Source organism: Triturus cristatus, chromosome 3_2 (assembly GCF_964204655.1).
Source record: "Triturus cristatus chromosome 3_2, aTriCri1.1, whole genome shotgun sequence".
NCBI classification, from domain to species: Eukaryota; Metazoa; Chordata; class Amphibia; order Caudata; family Salamandridae; genus Triturus; species Triturus cristatus.
The window spans coordinates 905458254-905480340 of NC_140584.1; the positions used below are offsets into that span (position 1 = coordinate 905458254).

The window sequence follows — 22087 nt, forward strand, 5'->3', positions numbered from 1 at the left end:
GAGGGGGATAAAACCCTACTCGAGCAATAGCCACAATCCCGGTCAGGGTGAACCACAAAAGTCACTAAATTAACCCTGTGCTTAACCCCCTAGTAGCTTGCACAAAAGCAGTCAGGCTTAGCTTAAAGGCAATGTGTGAAGTATTTCTGCAGCACTTAAACAGGAATAAAGTAAAATCCCCCACCAATTTAGAAAAGTAGAGTAAACTTCAGGACATTATTTGGTGCCAAAATGACAAAAATCCAATCCGCAGAACCATAGTTATGAATTTTTAAAGTTTAAGATAAGATCTGGCACCTAAGAGATCGAAACGCTAACCGCTGGCATCTCGTCGTAAAAGACTGGGACAAAGTTGACAGTTATGGCAGATCATGATGGAGGGCGGTTCGGCTACACAAAGTGGATTGGGCCCAGCCTCCGCTCACGTGCTGACTTAGAAGAAATTTCAATAAAAAATGTCTGAGAAGGTAAAGTTCAATGGGGCATGGCTGTGGTGTTTGAGGGTTATGCATCGTCGTCGAGGAGCTACTGGATGAAGATGCAGTGAAGATTTCTATGTTTGGACTTGGGTGCATATTTATCAAACTGTCACGCAATGCAACGCTGCAAGCAAACTTACTACGCTGCATGAAAGGGAAAGGACAGGAATGCGCTGTATTCAACATCATATCACTAATTTCTGACCTTTCCATTCGCTGACGCACCTTTGACTGCCTACTTTACTGCACCATGATGCAGGGGTCTCTGCGTTGTAAGCAGAATTGGTTTTGTGCTGGAAGGGACACCTTTCTGTGCAAAAACAATCTTGAGGCATTTTCCTCTCATTATAGATAATGCTCCTCGTTACGCCTCACCTGGGGGAGGCGAAGCATTTTGATTCATTCCTAGGTTTACCACTAATGGTTAATCTGGGAATAAGCCAAAATCCATGGATGGATTAGTGGGAACACCCACGTTCCACCCCTGGACCGCCTTCCTGGGGCAGAGTAACGCAAGGCAGTGATTTACGTTGCCTTGCGTTACTCCAAATTTATCAAGCTATGCAGGGCCATGCAAGGTGGGCTTGCGTGGCTTGATAAATCTGACTTTGTTGCGTCGTCCTTGTGCCCCTTTGTGTGGCACTAGGGCAACGCAACACAATGATAAATATGCTCCTATGTCTCCTTTATGAAAGTCAAAAATCTCCATGGGATCAAAGCTGCAGGCAGTTTCTGATGAGGACTCCACAAGACTAGATATCCGTCTGAAGAGGAGCTGCTAAACAGGATTTGCTACTGCTGAGAAATATGTCACGGGAGATGCCGCAAAGTCAGGCCTACCAGCATTGCACCTTGGGTGGAACAGTGAGCAGGTAGGTCCCGGACTCCTCTTGGTTTTCCGTGCAGGTTTTGGCAGAAATGTTTCTAGTTCCCAAGTTTTGTATTTTGGTTATCTGGGCACCTTTAGCACCACTTGGATGGTCAGAACTCAATCAGGTTGGGCCCAGGTGTGGGTTCAAGATGGTTGGAGCCTTTTCTGTCCCTGAGGATCTGATCAGGAGGTCAGCCACCTAGCCCTTGGATTCACTCCGGGATTTCTCGGTTTTAGCAGAATTGCAGATTTCAAGCAGCAGGGCAGTGCTCTGGGGACACAGGACAGGCTTCAGGCAGCAGGGCAGTCCTCTTGATGAAGCCGGGCAGTCCTCTAAAATACACAGCAGGTCTACCTGCTCACATGCAAAAGCTATCACTTATTAAATGTAATAGGGTAACACCATGTTCTAGAATGGAAGAGGTAGGTTTCACAGTAGTGAAAAACGAATTTGTGAAAGTGAGTTTTTCACAACTAGGACATGTAAAACCTAAAATGTACATGTCCAACTCTTTAAATACAATGTACCTTGACCTATAGGCTTTTTAGGGCCTACCCAAGGGGTGACATATATGTATTAAAAAGGGAGTTTTAGACTTGGCAAAGGTGTTATTTTGCCAATTCAACTTAGTGGTTTAGAACTGCATGCAGGTGGCAGTGGCAGGCCCGAGACATGTTTGAGAGGGTTATAAGTGAATGGCACAATTAAGTGCTGACAACCCACTAGTAGCATTTAATTTGCCTGCCCTGTGTATGTGATTTACAACTTTACTATAGACTTATAAGTAAATTAACTATACCAGTCAGGTGTTAGCCAGTTTTGCCATGATTTAGGCAGTGAGCACAAGCGCTTTGGCTCTGGTTAGCAGTCATATAATGCACAGAATCCTACGGCCGACAAAAACAAATGTAGCAAAATAGGAAGGAAGTAGGCGAAAAGGTTGGGGGAAGGCCACCCTAAGGTTGACATGGCTAACACCAACCATTTGATGACAATTTTCCAGTTTGCTCACAACAATATTCCCACTCCTTATCAGCAATCATTCCCCCAATGTCCTCCTCCCAACCAAGTTTGGCCCAGTAGTCACCACTGGGGCATCAGCCTGCATAGTAGAGAACAACACAGTCTCTAGGTGGTTGTTAGAAGGGCTGGTGATGATCATCTCCAGGGCCCTACATGACGGTGGTGTCTGCGTAAAGGTGGGAATATGTGTTTTGCAGAGCATGCTCAGCCTAAGGTATGGTAGCCTATCAAGTTGAGTGCACTCCGGGGCAGCCGCAATGGGGGAGTAGTCAACATCCCCATTGTACGCATTCCCCAGTTCCTGAGCCTACGACGGAGGACCTTAGACTCCTGAGTGAATTGAATCAGTGGGTAATGAGTCAGAGATTGTGTTGTGGAATAGAGTATTTGTAGTTTCAGTCTGCTACAGATGCTGTCCCAGGCTTGTTGAGTGAAAGCCACTGAGCTGATCTCGGTGTGGCCACATGAGGACACTGGCCAGTCATTGCCCCGAGGTCATTAGGTAATGCAGTATTGCAGTGTTTGTCATATGCAGCAGTGGGCAAAGTGTGCCTGTGTGCTAGTACAGTATAACTCAAAGGTGCTGCAAGGTCACATTGTTCATAGGGTAATGAGTACTTCCTAAGGAACTGGCAGCTGTTTGCTCGCCCATGGCAGGCCAATAATGTGTGTACACAGTCTTATGAAGAATTGTTTGGTCATGAGAATGGGGACGATATAAAAAAAAGGCAGAGGTAGGATGACCATTTTCATCAAGGCCAGCTGACTCATCAAATAGAGGGAAACATGTTGCCATTTATCAACCTGTTCCTTCACCTTGACTATGGGCATCCCTTAGTTTTCAGACAGTACACAATTTTTATCTTAGCTGACCCAGACGCCCAAATATATGCAGATGAGGTGCACCATTGAATAGGGAATTCTAGCTCTGCCACAGAGGTGCTGGGGGTCAGCAGAAATACCATGGACTTATAACAATTAGTGGTGATGCCTGATAATGCTTTAAATTTTGTGAACTCACTGATGATGAGGATGAGATTGTGAGTTGGGTCGCGCAGATATAGAGTGATGTCATACGCATATAGTGACACAATAAGAGAGTGAGTTTAGTCTGAGTTGCGCATGTAGTGGTTGACCTGCACATGCCAGGTTTGAAGGCTGGTGCATATAATAGTGAGGACATCCCTGACGAGTGCCCTTTCACAGTGGGGCTGATAGTAGGCCATGTAATCGCAGCCTAGCAGTTGGGTGCGTCTATCAGAGTTTTGCTCACTATACTGAACCAGGAAAGCTGATCCAAGTAATGACGGCATATAGAAAGGCCCACTTTCTATAAGTGTCGAACCCCTTTGTGCCATCCCAGCAGACTGCCACATCACGTTTAGCTGTGGGTTTAACTGATGCATTAGGGTGAACAGTGAGCGGAGATTATGGGTGGTGGACTTTCTGGGAATAAATCCCACCTGGTCTGGGTTGATGAGATCTGCCAGCAAGAGTAGCAGCCGAGGCGCCAGGTCCTTGGCTAGAATCTTTGCATTGATGATGATGGACAGTGAGCGGTGGGGGTTAACAGCGACGCAAGTGTAGCTTCCTTGAAGAAAGGAGGGAGTGTATCTATCTCCAGTGCCTCGTTACACACCTTCAGGAGTGGGGGGTGGGTAGCAGGTTTGAATAGGCTTAGTAGAGCTCCACAGGGAAGCCGTTGCTTCCGGGGGGCTTGCATGTAGGCAAACCTGAAATCACTGCAGTGATCTCTTCCAATGTAACCGGTGCATTTAGCAATATGTATTCTTGGGCCTTCCTGCCACACAATAAAAATACACTCAAAAGTATGCAGTATATTCCATGGAATTATATGTACACAAGGTATATAAAGCGGCAAAGTACTTTACAAATGCCTCAAGTATGTCATCTGCCTCACGTAGATGCTGCCCATTATCACTCTCTAGTTCAGTAATTGCATGCGGTGCCCCTGGATGCGCAGTACTGCTGCCAGTGTTCTACTCTGTCTCCCCGCTGCCCCACATGCCCTGGCACAAGAAGGCCTGTGTTGGTGTTTCTGTTCCTGGTCTGCGAATAGAGTGAACTCGTCTAGCTCGGTGCGTAATCTATCAAGCCCCTGTGTGTCAGGGCATTGCGGTATTTCAATCTACAACTGGTCATGCGGGTTACACTTGGCTTTACATACCTCATATTGTTTAGCAATACAAATGGCACGCAATTAGGCCATAAAGGCTCCCATGTGGCGCCCCAAAAATTGTCCAACCCCTCATTTATCTGGAAACATTTCGAGATTTAAGTCTACGCTTCCTCCCTAAACATAGTGTCCAGGAGGGCCATCGGGGGTAAGCACCAGGTGAAGGCTCTATGGGCTAGATATATGAACAGTAGTAATAGCGCTTACCAAATAGTGTTTTTTTGCTAATCGCAAACACTAATGTACAAAGAGGTTATTTGACCCCTATTCCCTAAATGGCGATGTGTAGTGGGTCACAAATCCACCTAATTAATGAATATTAATGAGGTAGGTCGCAGTTTGTGACCCAGTACGATTTGCTGCTATCACAGGATGGTGGCCTGCTGGGGTCAGCAGGCCACCATGTCTGTAATTGCTTTTAAATAAAGCAACCTTTTTTTTTTTTAAACAAAGTCTGCTTTCCTTAAAGAAAAACAGGATGTATTCATAAGAGTAGGCAGTAGTCCCTTGGACTTCGGCCTACTGTTAAAAATATTTTTTCAATCATTCTAAAAAAGAGTAAGGGGTGCCCTCCTATTTGCGAATGGGTTACTTTGAGTTGGTGTTAAAGTGCAATATTTTCCGACTGCATTTCAGTTGCAAAACATTTGTGCATTCCAATTTGCTTCTTATTTGAAAGAGGCACCCTAAACACGCAGCTTCCAGATCGCAATTCACAAACCCTTAATTGCGATTCGGTAACAGGTTACCAATTTGCAATTTGGTCTCTGTACATTTGGAAATGTTTTTTTGTGTTTTTTAACTACACGATTCTGTGACTCTGGCTGTTTGCGACCTCAAAAAGGCTACGTACATCTAGCCCTATGTTTGAAAGCTGGTGTCTCCAATACAAGCGTCCCTGGGGCATGATCCGACAACACGTGCAGAAGATGTTCTTAACCTATTTCACCCATGTGCATTTCTCCTGCTTGCTCAGCCAATAATCCAACCGTGTCCATGTGGCATGTGCTGTGGCAACATATGTTCCCTCCTTGGCTAGTGGGTGCCTCAGTCGCCATACATCATTCAGTTCTTGGTCTCCATGATGTCAGCCAGTGCGCCTGCTACCTTGTTATGCATGCAGGAGTTGGGGTTGTAATAGTCGGTATACCTGTTCAGGACTGTAGCACAATTTGGGGGGATATTGTGGTGCATTTGAGCCAGACCTGTCTAATGAAATATGCATCATCAGTGTTCTGGCCATATTTGTTAAGGAGCGTCATGTGCCTCCCATTTATTTCTGCCTAGACCAGGTTATGTAACCCTTGGGGTCGTTAATTTCATGGAGTAGCATAAATGAAATACCTTATCTGACCAGGGCAGCCTGGCTCTTGCATGGGAGGAATGTGTTGTGAGAGCTCTGTGGCTGTACCGTTTGACAGCAAAGTGGGAGCTTCTTACGTCTGGCAGTTGTCTTTCCTAGAGAGCTGTGTCTTTATGATGTGTAGATATGAGAGCATCAGTCTGATTGTTTGGAGTTTGTTAATCCCACGAACATCCTGGGCAGGATATGTAGCAGTGATGTGTTACCCCTATTAATGATCTAATGATGAGGAGTTCTGCTCTCAATCAGGGTAATCCAGGGCGTGGGAGAAACGCCCTGTTCCCTTGTATGCCTGGATAGCTGTGCAATTGTACACTTTGTGCTAAGTGATGTATGGAATTCTCTGCATGCAGCTGTGGTTCATCCTATTAACCTCACCACCTCCACACCAGCCAACCCAATATTCCAGTGAGTTCTCATCCCATCGTGCCCTCCCAACCCACACCTATGTGTTGCAATACATTTGTATACATAAACCGTGATCCTAGCTTGCAAGGTTCTTACGGCAGGGTAGATCAGAGTGCCTGCTATCAAATGCCTCTAGTCTTGGTCGTCTGCCGGGTGAATATAGTTTAGTAAGCAACGAGACCACAAGTATCTCATAGTGAGGTCCAATATTGGTTTTCATTTTTCTCCTAGTGTGGAGCAATCACACAGTGTGGGAGAGCTGCAATGGGCATGGGTACATCACAATGGAGTTATTGCATCGTAATTGCCTGTCCTCAAGTTCCCTCTCCAAGGGGGCTTTTCGAGTAGTCTTGCAGTAATCTGGAAGGGCCACCGGTTGGAGCAATCGAAGTAGGCAATAAGGAAGCATTTCATATCGCTGCACAGGGTGAGGATTTTACTCCACCTCACTCATCCAGCACAGGTGAGTTTGCAGAGGATGCCGTGCCAGCCTCTGATAGAACACGCTTCACAAATGGGGCTGCACTTTGTGGGTTTGAAACATGTAGCTTGTTGGGATGGGTGAGCTTCGAACACGCAGAGTAGAGCATTGCATTTGGGATGGCAACTTATTGCAGTTTGAGATTCAGCAGTAGGTACTCACGGCACGCCCCCTGAACAGCCAGGGTGAAATCTGGAAAGATAGAGAAGGGAATACTGTCCCACCGGAGATTCTATTTCTCCCTCATGAGCCGGAGGATAATGTCCCATTCCCTAAAATTGTCGCTGGCTTAAACGAGTCATGGGTGGGTGGGGGGGGAGGGCTCTCGGCGGGGGCCATAGTCCCAGGGAGCAGTGAATGCACTCCAGTGCAAAGAGGGTGAGAAACATTCTGCCCCAAATAATTCCTTGGAGAGGGGTTCTATGTAGTAAGCCATATTTTCCATATTGATGGACTCCGACTGGCATGTGGAAAGGGTGGGGGTGGAACTGCAGTTTCTTTTGCTCAAGGTGAGGATGTTTCTTTACAAGACCTGTCCTTTTGTCTGTCTCTTATAGCTTCTTCAGGCAGGCTGATGACCTGCATGTGCAGAGATTTCCCCTCTTATTGTGCCAATGTTTTGGATATTCCTGCTTAGAGGCAGCCACATTGGTGGCTGTGGTGAGAGACATCATTGTTCACAGAGAGTGGCCCCGAGGAAGAGCCGAAAAAGAACTTTTGAAAGAGAACTATCCCAAACCCGTTCTAAAGCCTTAGACAATGGAATACAAATTCACAGAATGTGGGCGGTTTTAGAGCAAAAGAGTCACCACTCAAACACTGAAACAGAACCATTCCATTTCCAAGCTTTATTTCGATCATTGTAGACCATAAAAGCAAAAGATAAAATACATACATCACTGAGTTTAGGCAATAAAAAAATCAGTAAACATTACAGAATATAGCTATATACAGTGGATTAAACAAATTTCATGGCAGTTAAAATTTAAAAGAGGTTAAAACAATGCTTTAATGAATTAGTACGATAAAAACAGTAGGAAATAGGAAAGGGACATTGACCATATGTGGGGGGGAGTTTAAACACTTGCAGCGCCTATGCCACATAGAGTTAAGGAAATGATACACAGCAAAAACAATCTGGGGATGAGTGTCAGTTCTCAAAACTCTAAAGGCCTCCCGACACTGTCTATACCCCAGGTTCCTGCATATTGGTAAGAGCCAATACCTCCTTGCTACATTATATCCAGGACAGAAGAAGAAGACATGAACAGGTGACTCTTCTTGGCTATTACAGGCAGGACATCCAACAGGAGAAGCTTTTGACCATTTGTTTGTAAATGCATGAACCGGCAAGCAACCCAATCCAAACTGGGCATAGAGTTTCCTTGCCATGAACGGCATCAAGGAAGGCCTCCAATAAATACTGATCTTTAAAATTGAGGAAGTCAGAGGTTAAACTGCCTGATTTTTGTACTCCCTTGAATTTCGACCAATCTAAACAGTCTGTAAGCTTTAACTAATTTGAGCATAACATAACACAAACCCATCAAAACCCAACAGAGTAGTACTGCGGATACTGTACATTTGTAATTAAACAAAATAATTCATTCAAATTACATAAAATACTTTGATAAAACACAAATATTTTTTAGTCCTCTTACAAAAAGCACCCCCAGTCAAAGGCCTACTACTAGTGAGCCAGATCAGTCCAGAGAGATTAAAAACTCTTTTTCTGTTGTACTGAAAACTGTAATTTGAATGAATTATTTTAACTAAAATACTTTTTATTACAAATTTACAGTCTCCACAGTACTCATGTGACATACCACCTGCTTTGTTTCAGCCTTGGACAGTGAAAGCATGTTCCCTACCTGGGGGAGTGTTCCACAGAGTATTCAAAGACCTGCTGTGTGACCCGGCGTTTGCTAGACAGCAGTTGGAGTCCAACATCTTTTTGCTGGAGGAGCAGGTGGAGTGACTTAAGTGCTTAGAAGCCTGCTTGTCCGCATGCCGAACTAGGGAAGGAGTGTTCCTAGCCATGCTGGAGGGGATACTTTTCTGGAAGAATAGCCCAGCTTGTTCCTGCTGTGGAAAGCACCAATGGAAATCTGATTACACCAAAGCCAGAAGCCACCCACGCTGTGGCTTTGGGGACCTTTAACAAAAACCTGTGCAAGAACAGCCATCACTGTATCATCTGGCAATACGCTATGAGCCAGAGAGAAAGGGTCTACCGCTGCCAGTGTCATGAAGAGAAGTTGCATTGCCACTGAACCGAAAAAGGTCTTATAAGCCCAGAAGCTACAACTGCTCATGAAACTCTCCCTGATAACTTGGCCTAAAAGCTGCAACTTCTTGAGCACCTGGCTGAGCGGGCTACCCTTGCCGAAGACGACTGCCACTAATTAGGCCTGCCATGGCGACCTTATCTGGCGGTTCCTGCTCCAGTGGGAGGTCACTGCCATGGCGCATCAGAAGTGAAGCTGCCACTGCAAATTTGAGTACATAAACGGCACCCACCTGCCATTAAAACTGCAGCACCAAACAGTAGGTGAAAGCAGGGCTTTACCTGCAAGCAGATGAGACTTGAACTTGCAGCCCTGCCTTGTGGACTAAGATTTTTTGCAAAGTAAATGCAAGGGATAAAAAGACATTGACCTGAGATAGTCATTTGATCAGTGGGGTGTTTTAAGTGCCCTTCACCTATGCCTCATCATTGTCTGTTCCAGTGCTTCCCAAACGTTTGAGAACCACAGCCATGACAAACTTTTACAGCTCACCTAGCTTTGATGGACATGAGGCAAGTGATTTTTAACTAAAGCATCGTGTGGTAGCGCATGTCATTTACAGATTGCACATTTTCCATTGCAATGGCCACTATATTTGCACGGACATACAGTTTTACTGATAAAACTATATTGCACACAAATGCTAATGTGTGGAGATTGTTTTTTTGTGAATATTTATCATTTGTGCATCGCCAAGTAAAGTGTCTTGATTTGTTTTGGTCCTATTAAAAGCTTTGTTTCCATCACAGTTCAGAATTACAAAAAAGTGCTTCAATTCTGCTTTCCTAACTGCTGAATGTGTACAGTTTATTTGGAACTATTTACATTTTGTTGTCTTTTACAATAAAATGACATCCTACAGCCTTTGCTTTCACACTCCCAGTACCACATCAAGATTGTAATATAATTCACTTTACACCTCTTTCTTTGACTGCAAAGTGAGAGTAGTTTTTAAACAAAAATCCCCTTTTTAAAAAAAGGCAAGACATAGCCTGACATTTAACCTCTGTCTTTGAAGCGCAGCAAATGTTACAAGTTAAATATAGAATTTAAAGACATCTTCATTTATTTCCTGGACTTTCACGATCCACAACAGTTTGGCTGGTGGGTCACGACCCACAGTTTTGGAAATACTGGTCACGGCCCATAGTATATTGTAGACTATAGTCACAAGATTGCTCAAAGCAAGGAGAGAGAATACTGCCTTGTGGGTGCATCGCCTTACTGAAGGTCCCACAGTCAAACTTCTCTATATTGTAGGACATCTGTCCAAGTATACAGGGTTGTTAGCGTTATCAAGATATAGCCCTTCCATGGCTTACTTAGCAATGAAGGGGGGTATTCCCTATCCTCTCCTGAAAACTGTATTTCTAAGGATTCTGTTCTCAACGCTGTCGATTTCTGGTCCACTGATTTTCCTGCAATTCAAAACTCAAGAGTCCTATTTTTCTTTATCAAGTCTCCTGTGTTTTTTCCAACCACATCCACCACACTTTCCAAGAGGTTTGTTTCCCTTACAGCCCTGGAACCCTTTTTTTAATTTGTCAATCTTCCATTTCGTCCGCAACATCCCAGGGCAGACAGGATCAGGTCTCTTATGAGTGACTATGGAGGAGACAGAATTATTACCTTAAAGTTGATCTCTCCCCCCCCCCCCCCATTGGGGTCAGAAAAGCCAGCCTCCACAACTTTCCCTTTCCTTTTCATGTTAGTCATCTTCTATGCACAGAATCAGTCTCTAATGCTTCCACTGGGACTACTTGTAGATGCCAGACCCTAAGATTGCTGCTTACCACACCAGTCCGTCCTCCCTTCTTTTACCTCCCTTTGTCAGTCAACCAAGCTGCATTAAAGAATAGCCCTTCTAAGGCTCCGCCAAGCCCCGTGATCTCAAAATCACTGCCCCACCTTTGAAAGTCCCAGTTTTTCCCATTTCATGTTCTTGCATTCCACCATGCATCATATCGAGCGGCAGTTGAGCTACCATCCCAAGGTTGCCAAGCCTCGGCAGTCTGTGCAGGCCCCCAGCTCTTTGACAACCATTAGCCACATAAGGACACACATCGTCCTTGCTCAATGGCACTTGCTCGCCAACATCCTGTTAGAACCCCAGGAAGGTACCTGTCTGACAAATGCAGAGCACTAAAGTGTAGCCAACCGCTGGCACTAAGCTTGAGGGGCAGGGTCCTGTTTTGTGTTGATTGTTAACTTTTTTCTATAAAATCAGAAAAATAGTGTTTCTCCTTTTTACCCTTAAATCATATTTTGCAAACTAAAAGAACTCCACCCAATCATGATGTTCAGAGACTTCATTTTTCCTTGGGTAGATAAAAGGAAAATATGTCAATAACGCTGTCAGTTATGGAGGCCTGCACACTGCAAGAGGGCAACTAAACCCTCAAAATGTAGTATAGTTTCTTGCATTAGTGAATTGTTCGCAAGGGACATGTTCCCACGGAGTAGGTCCACCTTACCCTATCAGAGCTCAGTGAGACGTTCTGGTTTTCCTAAAACATGCTCCTTTTAATGTGGTCTGCAAAGCAGCTGCTCAAAGTATTGGCTTTTTAAGTTAGGATGAGGATGACAACACAGGTAAGATATCCACGTTAGTTAAGCTATGCAGAAAGTAAACATTTGTGGCTACATTGTCTACTAAACACTCTCATATTGTCTTCAAAAGTGTAACTTGTGCACCACAGAATTACCAGACAAAGCAACAAAAGGGCTGATGAATTAAAAAGCATGAGTCACTGAGGGGGCACGGGGGGAGCTAGGGTTGGTTCCTGAGCTGATTGCCAGAGTAGGGATGAAACCTGCCAGTGGGTGGAATCGTGTACTCAAGCTTCAGGACACCTAAAGAATTAAGGTTCACATGAAAAATGGGGTGCCAAATTACTCCAGCTGCAGGTTCTCAGCTCGTAAAGTGTTGTGGGATCTGGTTTGGTACTATCTACAAAAGAGACTTCATAAAATTATGAATGGGGTAGAGGGCCAAAAGAAAGGGTACACATTACTATAGTAATGTTAACTATGTTATGATCCTGTAATGCTATTAAGTCTTTCTAATTGCATGATCCCTCATGACTCCCCTATAACTGTTTCAGATACTAACCACTGATAAAGGGGTGGATATTTATGTGTATATATATATATTTTCATGCATTATTTCTGGCATATTACTTATATCCTGTACTTTCTTTCTCTACAGGCCGCAGCTGGTGGAATAATGAGAGGATCAGGGAAGCAGAATATTGGTGCAATATTAAATGCTGTTGCATACTATCTCATTGGATTCCCTATTGGAATCTCTCTCATGTTTGCAGCCAAACTTGGAGTTATAGGTATAAACACACACTGGTCTCATTACTGCATCGCAATAGCTTATTATCGATAATTTTTGTGTGTTTGCAGTCAATGCTAGCTAAGAGGTGGTTTCCCATGTCTTAATAAGTAAATATCCTCATGTAGCATGGCTGTGTGAACTGACTCAAAGGCACAAACTCGCAGGTGGGACAAACGTGAAGTATTAGGAAGTATTAGGAAAGTCAACTTCTCCATTGATTGATTCTTTCTGATAGTTATTAGCAGATAACGCATTTTAAAATGTTTTTAATTTTGAAAGTTTAATTTAAATAAGGAAACTGTGCCTTTTAAAAGGAACATGTTCTATTTCCTTTTTTCCTTTTTAATTTTTAAAAATGCAGCCAGTTAAGTCCACTCAGTCATTATATATTGGCGATTGGAAATAACTCTGTATAAATTTATTTTTTTAAACTAAAAACAAAAAGAGAACTTTAGTCTGTCAGAAGTTGTGACTAGAGTGAAAACCGACACAACTCTATGAGAAATTACTGTAGCTATTCTGTCCAATCAATCCCTGCAGGATCATTCAAGCAGTTTGCTTTTTGTCAGGTCTCTTAGAACGATTAACACTGTAACCTTTTCACAGGTTTCTCTTGACTATAACTTATTTTTTGGAGGTGTCAGGAGGTTTGATGTCTCTTGACAACTGCATTGTGGAGATACCTTTGTTTGTAAACGTAATTGCACTTTTTCGTTTCTCTGTGTGACTTGTGCGCTCCTCAACTGCTTCCTTTGACACCATGCCTGCTGTTTTTAACATGCTGAAGAGAAGACGTCTTTAAAGGATGACCTTGATGTTTGGTCATCTGCTTCCAGGCTCTCATCCTTTTTAGTAATGTAAAATATGCGTAGAGTTGCCGCACAGGAGAGAGTTTGTCTCAGAGACATTTTCCAAAACATCCTAAATGATTCTAACGTCAAGCAGCGTGGCTAGCAATTTGTCTGATGTTGCAGCCTGGGGTTATTGTCTTAGACTGCCTTTAAGATATTGCTTGCTGCAGTTAGTGTAGTTGACACCTTAGGCTACAAAGAAAATTCTGAACCACGCCTTTAGAAGAGCTTCCCTCTTGGGTTCTTATTTGAATGATTAGATCCAACTGATAAAGAACAAAGTGGAGATTCTTATGCCGTAGATATTGGCAAAATTAAGGAGTTCCTTAAGTTCCGCCTAGGGGTTAAGATAGAGGCCAACATTAGTAAAACTGGAAAATGCAGGGACTGCATTTGTGAGCTGCAACAACCGAATCCCTTTTTTCTGTAGTAAGGAGCCTGCTAAAAAGAAATACCCAGCACCCTTCCGTCACAGAAGGTAAGGCACTTTAACACCACCAGTCACCGCTCTTTAGGAGGGACATTATCAACCATATCCCTTTCACGGCAGAGGTTTACAAGCGACCAATGGGCTTTCAATGAAGTGCAGAATGGATACATATTCAAATTATCTGACTTTCTATCCAATATAGCACCAGGTTTATTGAAGCCAATTCTCATGGATTGGCTGCTACATGAAGTACAATCTCATGGCAGAGGTTTACAAGGGTCCAATGGACTTTCAATGTAGTGTAGAATGGATACATATTAAAATTCCCTGGCTGTCTAACCAGTATAGCACCAGGTCTATTGATGCCGATTCTCATGGATTGACTGGTACATGAAGTACAATCTCACTTCCAGAAGAATGCAGTAAAATTGGTCCCAAAACATCCGAGGTACAATGGCATCTAATGTGGATACACCTTAGTCAAGTTCACCTATTTCTGAATCTAAAAGTGGCAAAGACATGGTCAAGAAAAGATAAAACAAAATGCTAGGGCGACATCAGATTATCTCTTGTGTGCAACAGGGAGACTGGATTTACTCCATAAACTTCCAAAACAATTGTCTTCACAATTCTAAGATTCAAAATCTGAAAAACACTACCAAAACAAGGTACTTCCTTTTGGCCACAGTTCCACGCAGAGCATTCTGTGAATGCATTGTAGAGCTTGCAGCATGTTTTCTATGGAGAGGCAGCTTTGTCTGTCCTAGTCTGAACGATTGGTTGCTTAAGGCAGTTTCCGATCACAAAGTTTTACAGGATGTGCAGACAACTGTCAACATGCTTCAAGGAACGGGTCTACAAGTCAGTGCAATCAAACTGATCCTCTAGTTTGCTCACATTATTCAGTATTTTGAGACAATTTTAAACAGACTGCCATCTATCCAGAACAATTGTCCCCTTCTAACTACAACTCCCCAGTCAACAGTCCGATAAGTATCTACTGGTCTCCATTGCCTTGTACATTTCCTTAGTCCCACTCTAGACTTGACATATGGCAGTTTCAGGAGGTTGAAGGTCGCAGACATTGAGACATTGATGAATTTGAACTAGAAATTTCTGCATGAGAAATCTTTTAAGTTCAATATTTTTTTGTTACAGCACTACACAATGACAACCTGTTAAAAAAAAAAACTGTTGGAAAACAGTAAAAGCACCAATATATGTACCAAACCAATTTAAGCCTAAATAATGCATACTAATTGTTTTCTTATCGGTTATTCGGCCATCTATTTGCAGCTTTTTCCTTCTTTATCATTTTTTAGGTCGGAACTAGCGGCAGCGCATGTAATGGAGTATGCACTGGAAGCCCCGCCCACTCTCCACCCATATTTGTAATTGGCCTGTGTTATTGACCTTCGTAAATGCTGGCTTCTTATTCGTAAATAGGCTGGTTAGTCCCTCCTTAGTAACGATTTGTCTTCATTTGTACCCTCCCATGGCGACTGGCCCTTTTACTTGGCTTGTTACATGGTCTCCGTTTCAAGTTGGTGAGCACTTTTTTGTTGATTAACTAACTAATGGGGACAACGGCAGCTGCTTCTTGCATTTGAAGCGCGTCCTCCCAGGAAAATGGCGGCCACTTTTCATATCAAGCGTTATGTCGCTCTAACTTTAGAAGTTACACAATGTCAACACTTTTTTTGTATGAATTAAATTACTTTTGAGATTAACGTGGAGTCTGCTTCAGAGACACCGCGTTTTCTCTCAGCTTCTAGTTTTTTTATTATAAAATTGCTTGCTGAGCGTGGCGCCCGCTTTAGGGACACCGTGCTCAGTTTCATTTTTTTTTTTTTAACTATAATGTTGAGCGCGGATCCTGCTTCAGGGACACAGCCCTTTGCTTCTTTTAAAAAAAACTTTACTGGCGAGAACGGCGCACGCTTCATGGACAATGCGCTCTGCAGTACAATAGGTCTCACTTTTGCAAAAGTTTGACATATTGGTATTGTAAATGGCCATGTCTTTTACTATTATAAAAGGCATGGCCATTTACAATGTCAATATCTCTTGCAAGACCTATTGCATTGTAAATGCTTGTTATTCTTTCTGTGGGTAGGCCCATCGCCTCCATCTCATTGCTTGTACCTTTACCTTTTACCTTACTCTTTCCATAAATAATGAATTCTTTTGTCTCAATCTATTAATGTTACCTTTATCAAATCCTATAGATTCTCCTAAACTGCCTTAACCTCTTGCCCCATACCCTTTCTTGAACACGTAACTCTTTACCCATGCCCTGATCCCTTATCCTAAACTCCTTAACATTAACCTCTTAACCTTAATTCCAACTGTAGGACTTGGCCTTTTTGGCTAAAGTTCCCTAAACCTTTTGCTTTTCCCCTAGACCGTTTTCCTGACATAGATTTGCCAATTTAGAGGCTTTGGGTACTTTGCCACCGCTGATCAGTGTCAAAGTACAAAAAGTTCCCTGTGTAAATTGTAATGGTACCTTATTGCTGTTTGTTTGTGCTGACCCTGCATTTCAGAAGACATTTGCCGGTTTTCCATTCCACGCCTCGCGGTACCCGCTGCGCGGGTCCCGCTTCGCTGCGAGGCACTTTCCAACACCTGGGAGCAGCTGTCTGGGGCGTACCTGGGGCTGAGGGCTGCGAGCACAAGGGATAGGACTCCATCTCCCAGGAGTCTCTGGTCATCCCCCGCCCGCTCCACCTGGGCCGCTCTCCCTCATCGCCCCGCCCCCAACAGATCTGAGCACGGATTTAAGCGAGGAGTGCTTATTGCTACGTGGGACCTTATTGCTGTTTGTTTGTGCTGACCCTGCATTTCAGAAGACATTTGCCGGTTTTCCATTCCACGCCTCGCGGTACCCGCTGCGCGGGTCCCGCTTCGCTGCGAGGCACTTTCCAACACCTGGGAGCAGCTGTCTGGGGCGTACCTGGGGCTGAGGGCTGCGAGCACAAGGGATAGGACTCCATCTCCCAGGAGTCTCTGGTCATCCCCCGCCCGCTCCACCTGGGCCGCTCTCCCTCATCGCCCCGCCCCCAACAGATCTGAGCACGGATTTAAGCGAGGAGTGCTTATTGCTACGTGGGACCTTATTGCTGTTTGTTTGTGCTGACCCTGCATTTCAGAAGACATTTGCCGGTTTTCCATTCCACGCCTCGCGGTACCCGCTGCGCGGGTCCCGCTTCGCTGCGAGGCACTTTCCAACACCTGGGAGCAGCTGTCTGGGGCGTACCTGGGGCTGAGGGCTGCGAGCACAAGGGATAGGACTCCATCTCCCAGGAGTCTCAGGTCATCCCCCGCCCGCTCCACCTGGGCCGCTCTCCCTCATCGCCCCGCCCCCAACAGATCTGAGCACGGATTTAAGCGAGGAGTGCTTATTGCTACGTGGGACCTTATTGCTGTTTGTTTGTGCTGACCCTGCATTTCAGAAGACATTTGCCGGTTTTCCATTCCACGCCTCGCGGTACCCGCTGCGCGGGTCCCGCTTCGCTGCGAGGCACTTTCCAACACCTGGGAGCAGCTGTCTGGGGCGTACCTGGGGCTGAGGGCTGCGAGCACAAGGGATAGGACTCCATCTCCCAGGAGTCTCTGGTCATCCCCCGCCCGCTCCACCTGGGCCGCTCTCCCTCATCGCCCCGCCCCCAACAGATCTGAGCACGGATTTAAGCGAGGAGTGCTTATTGCTACGTGGGACCTTATTGCTGTTTGTTTGTGCTGACCCTGCATTTCAGAAGACATTTGCCGGTTTTCCATTCCACGCCTCGCGGTACCCGCTGCGCGGGTCCCGCTTCGCTGCGAGGCACTTTCCAACACCTGGGAGCAGCTGTCTGGGGCGTACCTGGGGCTGAGGGCTGCGAGCACAAGGGATAGGACTCCATCTCCCAGGAGTCTCTGGTCATCCCCCGCCCGCTCCACCTGGGCCGCTCTCCCTCATCGCCCCGCCCCCAACAGATCTGAGCACGGATTTAAGCGAGGAGTGCTTATTGCTACGTGGGACCTTATTGCTGTTTGTTTGTGCTGACCCTGCATTTCAGAAGACATTTGCCGGTTTTCCATTCCACGCCTCGCGGTACCTGCTGCGCGGGTCCCGCTTCGCTGCGAGGCACTTTCCAACACCTGGGAGCAGCTGTCTGGGGCGTACCTGGGGCTGAGGGCTGCGAGCACAAGGGATAGGACTCCATCTCCCAGGAGTCTCTGGTCATCCCCCGCCCGCTCCACCTGGGCCGCTCTCCCTCATCGCCCCGCCCCCAACAATCCTCCCACCTCTGCAACATCCACAAAGGAGTCTGCATCTGCCGCTGCGCGGGAGCGCGCGGGAGCACGCCGGGAGAAGCCCGGGACAAGGGCGGGACCGTCTGTGGCCGTCCGGGGCCGGAGGAGGCCGGGCTGGGCCCTATTATTAACATTTTCTTCCTAATTACGTATTTTTGAACCTTATTAACTGGTATAATTATTATTGTTACTGTTTGTGTCTAAAGTGACGTTAAAGTCCTCATATTTGGAAGGATAAATACTGTGGCCTGAGTGGCATCGCTGATTGAGTATTGAGGTTGGTTATATCCCCGCCCGCTGTATCTTAATAAGAATAACAAAAATGCCCTTAAGGTCTGGTAAGGAGAGGCAAGTTCAGGTCTCAACCTCTAATGGTACTTTCACTGGTACAATTGATCAGTTTTTTAAACGTTCTACTGCTATATTAGAGAAGGAGATCGCCCTGGTTGAAAAACGCCTTTCGCTTGATATTATTACTGGCAAGCGGTCTTCACTAGGTAAAATCAATGAGGCTGTCTCCCCTGTCCCACTTTCCACGTTGAACTCGGACAGTAATGTAGAAGTAATGTTGGTAACTGCTCCTGAGATTCATACTGTGGAGATAGTGGATTCTAACCAGGAAAATGCTTTTAATACTGCGTACGTTAACTTACCAAATAGCGGGACCACTTGCCTAGATCAGTCCAGGGATAATTCTGGTCTTTCAGACTCACCAAATCTCAATATTAGTACTGAACTAATGGATTCCCTTTCCCATCCACAACAAACACCCACTCATAACCCTGGGAAACGCAAGAGGGTAGACTCACCGGACATGGAGGAACAAGCTGAGGGGTTGGGAAATGCCTCACCATCCCCCCCACAGCTACCCAATACTAACGCTACTGCCCAGCAAGGGGGAGGTGAGACTATGATTAGCATTACAGAAGAGATATTTTTGGCTAAAATTGAGCTGCTATTCAAATCTCTACTTTTACCTCTTTTTGAAAGGACTAGGTTACTAAATACAAAAATGGATTCCTTAGATCTGCTAGTGAAGGATAATATAGCGACCTCTGACAGAATCCTCGCCAGCTTAGCAATTGCTGGTCTGACCCCTCCTGTCCCGACCATTCCGAAGCCCACCATTATGATGAACAATAAAGCGGGGGGTAATAGTTCACAAGTGGGACCCTCTATACCCAAGGCCCCGAAAAAAACTGTACCCGCTCCTAAGAAAGCAGTTTCTACAGAGAACCCTGCAAGGCCAAAGCCTGTAAAAAACCAGCAGGTTCAGAAAAACTCAACTTCCGTTAGGGGCAAAAATATTAGTCATCAGCCCATCGCCAAACCCATCCCAAAGAAACAGTGTGTGAACCTCCCACCGGAGTCAGTGCCTTATACAATTGTTTTAACTGGCGTGGCTCCGCTTGTAGATGGTAAGAGGGAAACACACAAGGATCTTTACAATAAGGTTACATTCTGGCTTAATAAAAACCGGCCACTCCCTCCTAACCTAAATCCTGAAATACTTAATGTAAGGAGGGTGGATTGGATAGGTTTTGGTAAGAAAGATCTTGAGGGGGATTGTGTGGTGGTTAGCTTTAGAGAGCCTTGGGTTGCCGAATACATTTGCAGGGAACCAAGATTCGGTAGAGTTGGGGATGTACAAACTTTACTATTGCATTATTTTTATCCAGCTTTATATGCAAATAGATCCCACACCCCGTTTCATCACTCAAGAAGGGACAGGTCTAGAGGGAGATTCCATTTTGACACTCCGCTCTATCCAATGTTCTATCCCCACCTTGCGAACCGGTTTGCTCCCCTTTCCGGCCTGGAAGGTGTGGATTGACATGATGTAGAACAATCGATTACCGGGCGTTCTAGTGCTGTAGTAACTTGCTCTTTAAATAATGTGAGTGTCCCTGGGGTAGAGACTGTCCCTGTGTCTAGCGCAAATTCACAGAGGGTGGAAATAAGGGAAACATTCTTGTCAGGTACCCCTAGACAGACGATCACTAAGGCTGTCGCCAACCCAACCGCCAAGATGGCAGAGAAAACAACTTACACCCTCGCAGTCTTGTCTTGGAATATAGCGGGCTTAAGGGGGAAAGCGTCAGAGGCTGATTGGGGCTCCTTTGTGGATTTACATGATGTTATTATCCTGCAGGAAAGTTGGTCAACCGACGCTATTTATCGGGTTGGCTACCTTAATTACTACAAACCAGCTAGTAAAGGACCGAAGGGTCGCCCTTCAGGAGGTCTAGTTATTTGGATTAGACAATCCTTAGCCATTACTATCACGGAACTCCCTACTCTGAGTAATGACATCCTAGCGTTGAAATTAACCGGTAAAAATAACCAGGACCTTTGTTTGTTCAACATATATGCTAGAGGGTTACCAGGTGGGAAGCCTGCGGGAGTGGTAGTTGAACTTGACTCCCTACTGAATAACATTAGTAGTGACAAATGTGTCATGGTGGCAGGTGATTTCAACTGTTGTTTCGAACCGTTTCCTAATCTTGATAGCGGGGGATATGGGGAAATTGATCAGATTTGGAATATTCCCCCCTTGTCTATTCCTCCAATTAAAAAAGTCACGGAGGCAGTTATGCAGTGGTTGGGTCTTTGCCTTGAATGGGATTTGCGTGCAGCGAATGGAAGGACCAAATCAGACCAGATGGGAAAAGTTACATTTGATAACTCCCTAAACTCGAGCCGCATTGATTATTTTTTGTTAAAGATAGAGTTTTGGGAAATATTGGTGGACATGGAAATAGTCACTAGATCCGAGAGTGATCATAACCCCCTGGTAATAAAATTATCAGTGGATGAGGGTCTCCGCATGAACCCTGCAACAAATATTGATACAGCAGACGCTGGTCTCACAAATGATTGCAGAAGGGTAAGATGGGCTGGGCTCCAAGACAATACTGCTACTATTAGCAGGATTGCCATGGAGGTCCTAGCGGCTACAAAACAGATGGTACCCATACTTGAGGCTGGAACCCCACTTGACCAAATCGGGACAATTCATGAGTCTCTTTTTAGTAAAATTAAGTCTTTTTTTTATCAAACCCGTAAAAGGAGGAATTAATGTCCCAGCACAATCTAGGTTGAAATGGTATGATAAGACCTGTAGTATTGCCCACAGCTCTCTGTTAAGGGCTATTAAATCCAAATCATGTCCGGATATAAGGATAGCCAGGGTGAATTATAAGAAAGCATTAAAAGAGGCAAAAATCAAATGGGATGATCAGCGTTGGTTAGATTTATATCAGGCAAGTACCTCATCTAACCAACAAAAATTTTGGGAGGTTGTGAAATGGGGAGGGGCGGGGGAATTACATATTCCAGTAAACCACGTCCCTGCAGAGCAATGGGTCAAGCATTACGAGGCACAGTTCAGCCACACGGAACGGATCTCCCTTACTACTATTAGGGAAGATGCCAGTGTGCAGTCTGAGGTGTCCTCACTTGATCACATTGTTTTCACTGAAACTGAAGCTATTTCTGCTCTTAAACAAGTGCAGAATGGCAAAGCCCCCGGCATGGACTGCATCCCTGCGGACCTCTTCAAATACGATCAAACACACTGGGTCCCGTACATATTAATCTTAGCAAATGCTATAGCTAGAGGGACTAGGATCCCAAACTCCTGGAAAGGGGCTGAGATTTTGCCAGTGCACAAAAAAGGGGATAGATCTGATGCGGGAAATTATCGCCCCATCAGCCTCATCGATGCCCTACAAAAAGTAATAGCCAGAATGCTGTTAGGGAAAATCCATTTGTGGATGTCAGAAGTAGATATTCTGTCTCCAATGCAGGCGGGTTTTAGAGCACACATTAGCACAGTTGATCAGATATTAAGATTTGTCATGATCTATTGGAAAACTGTGTTATTGAGAGACGGGAAGATCTTCGCTGCATTTGTGGACCTCAAATCAGCGTTTGATCTGGTCCCCAGAGGGAAGATGTGGGCAGCATTGAGAAGGATGGGGGTCCCTAGTGCACTATTAGAACTTACCATCAGGATGCATGAGGTTAACTTTGCAAGAGTCAGATGGGGTC

The 22087-nt window shown here is 45.0% G+C and overlaps 1 protein-coding gene across 2 annotated transcripts in view; it reads left to right on the plus strand.

Moving 5' to 3' along the window:
• The window catches only part of LOC146858426 (multidrug and toxin extrusion protein 2-like), a 722400-nt gene that overhangs the window by 576077 nt on the left and 124236 nt on the right, over window positions 1-22087 (plus strand). For both annotated transcript variants that reach the window (XM_085649347.1, XM_085649348.1), the window contains one exon: window positions 12320-12452. In XM_085649347.1, coding sequence (XP_085505473.1) covers window positions 12320-12452 — 133 coding nt within the window. The remainder of the gene's footprint in view (window positions 1-12319; window positions 12453-22087) is intronic.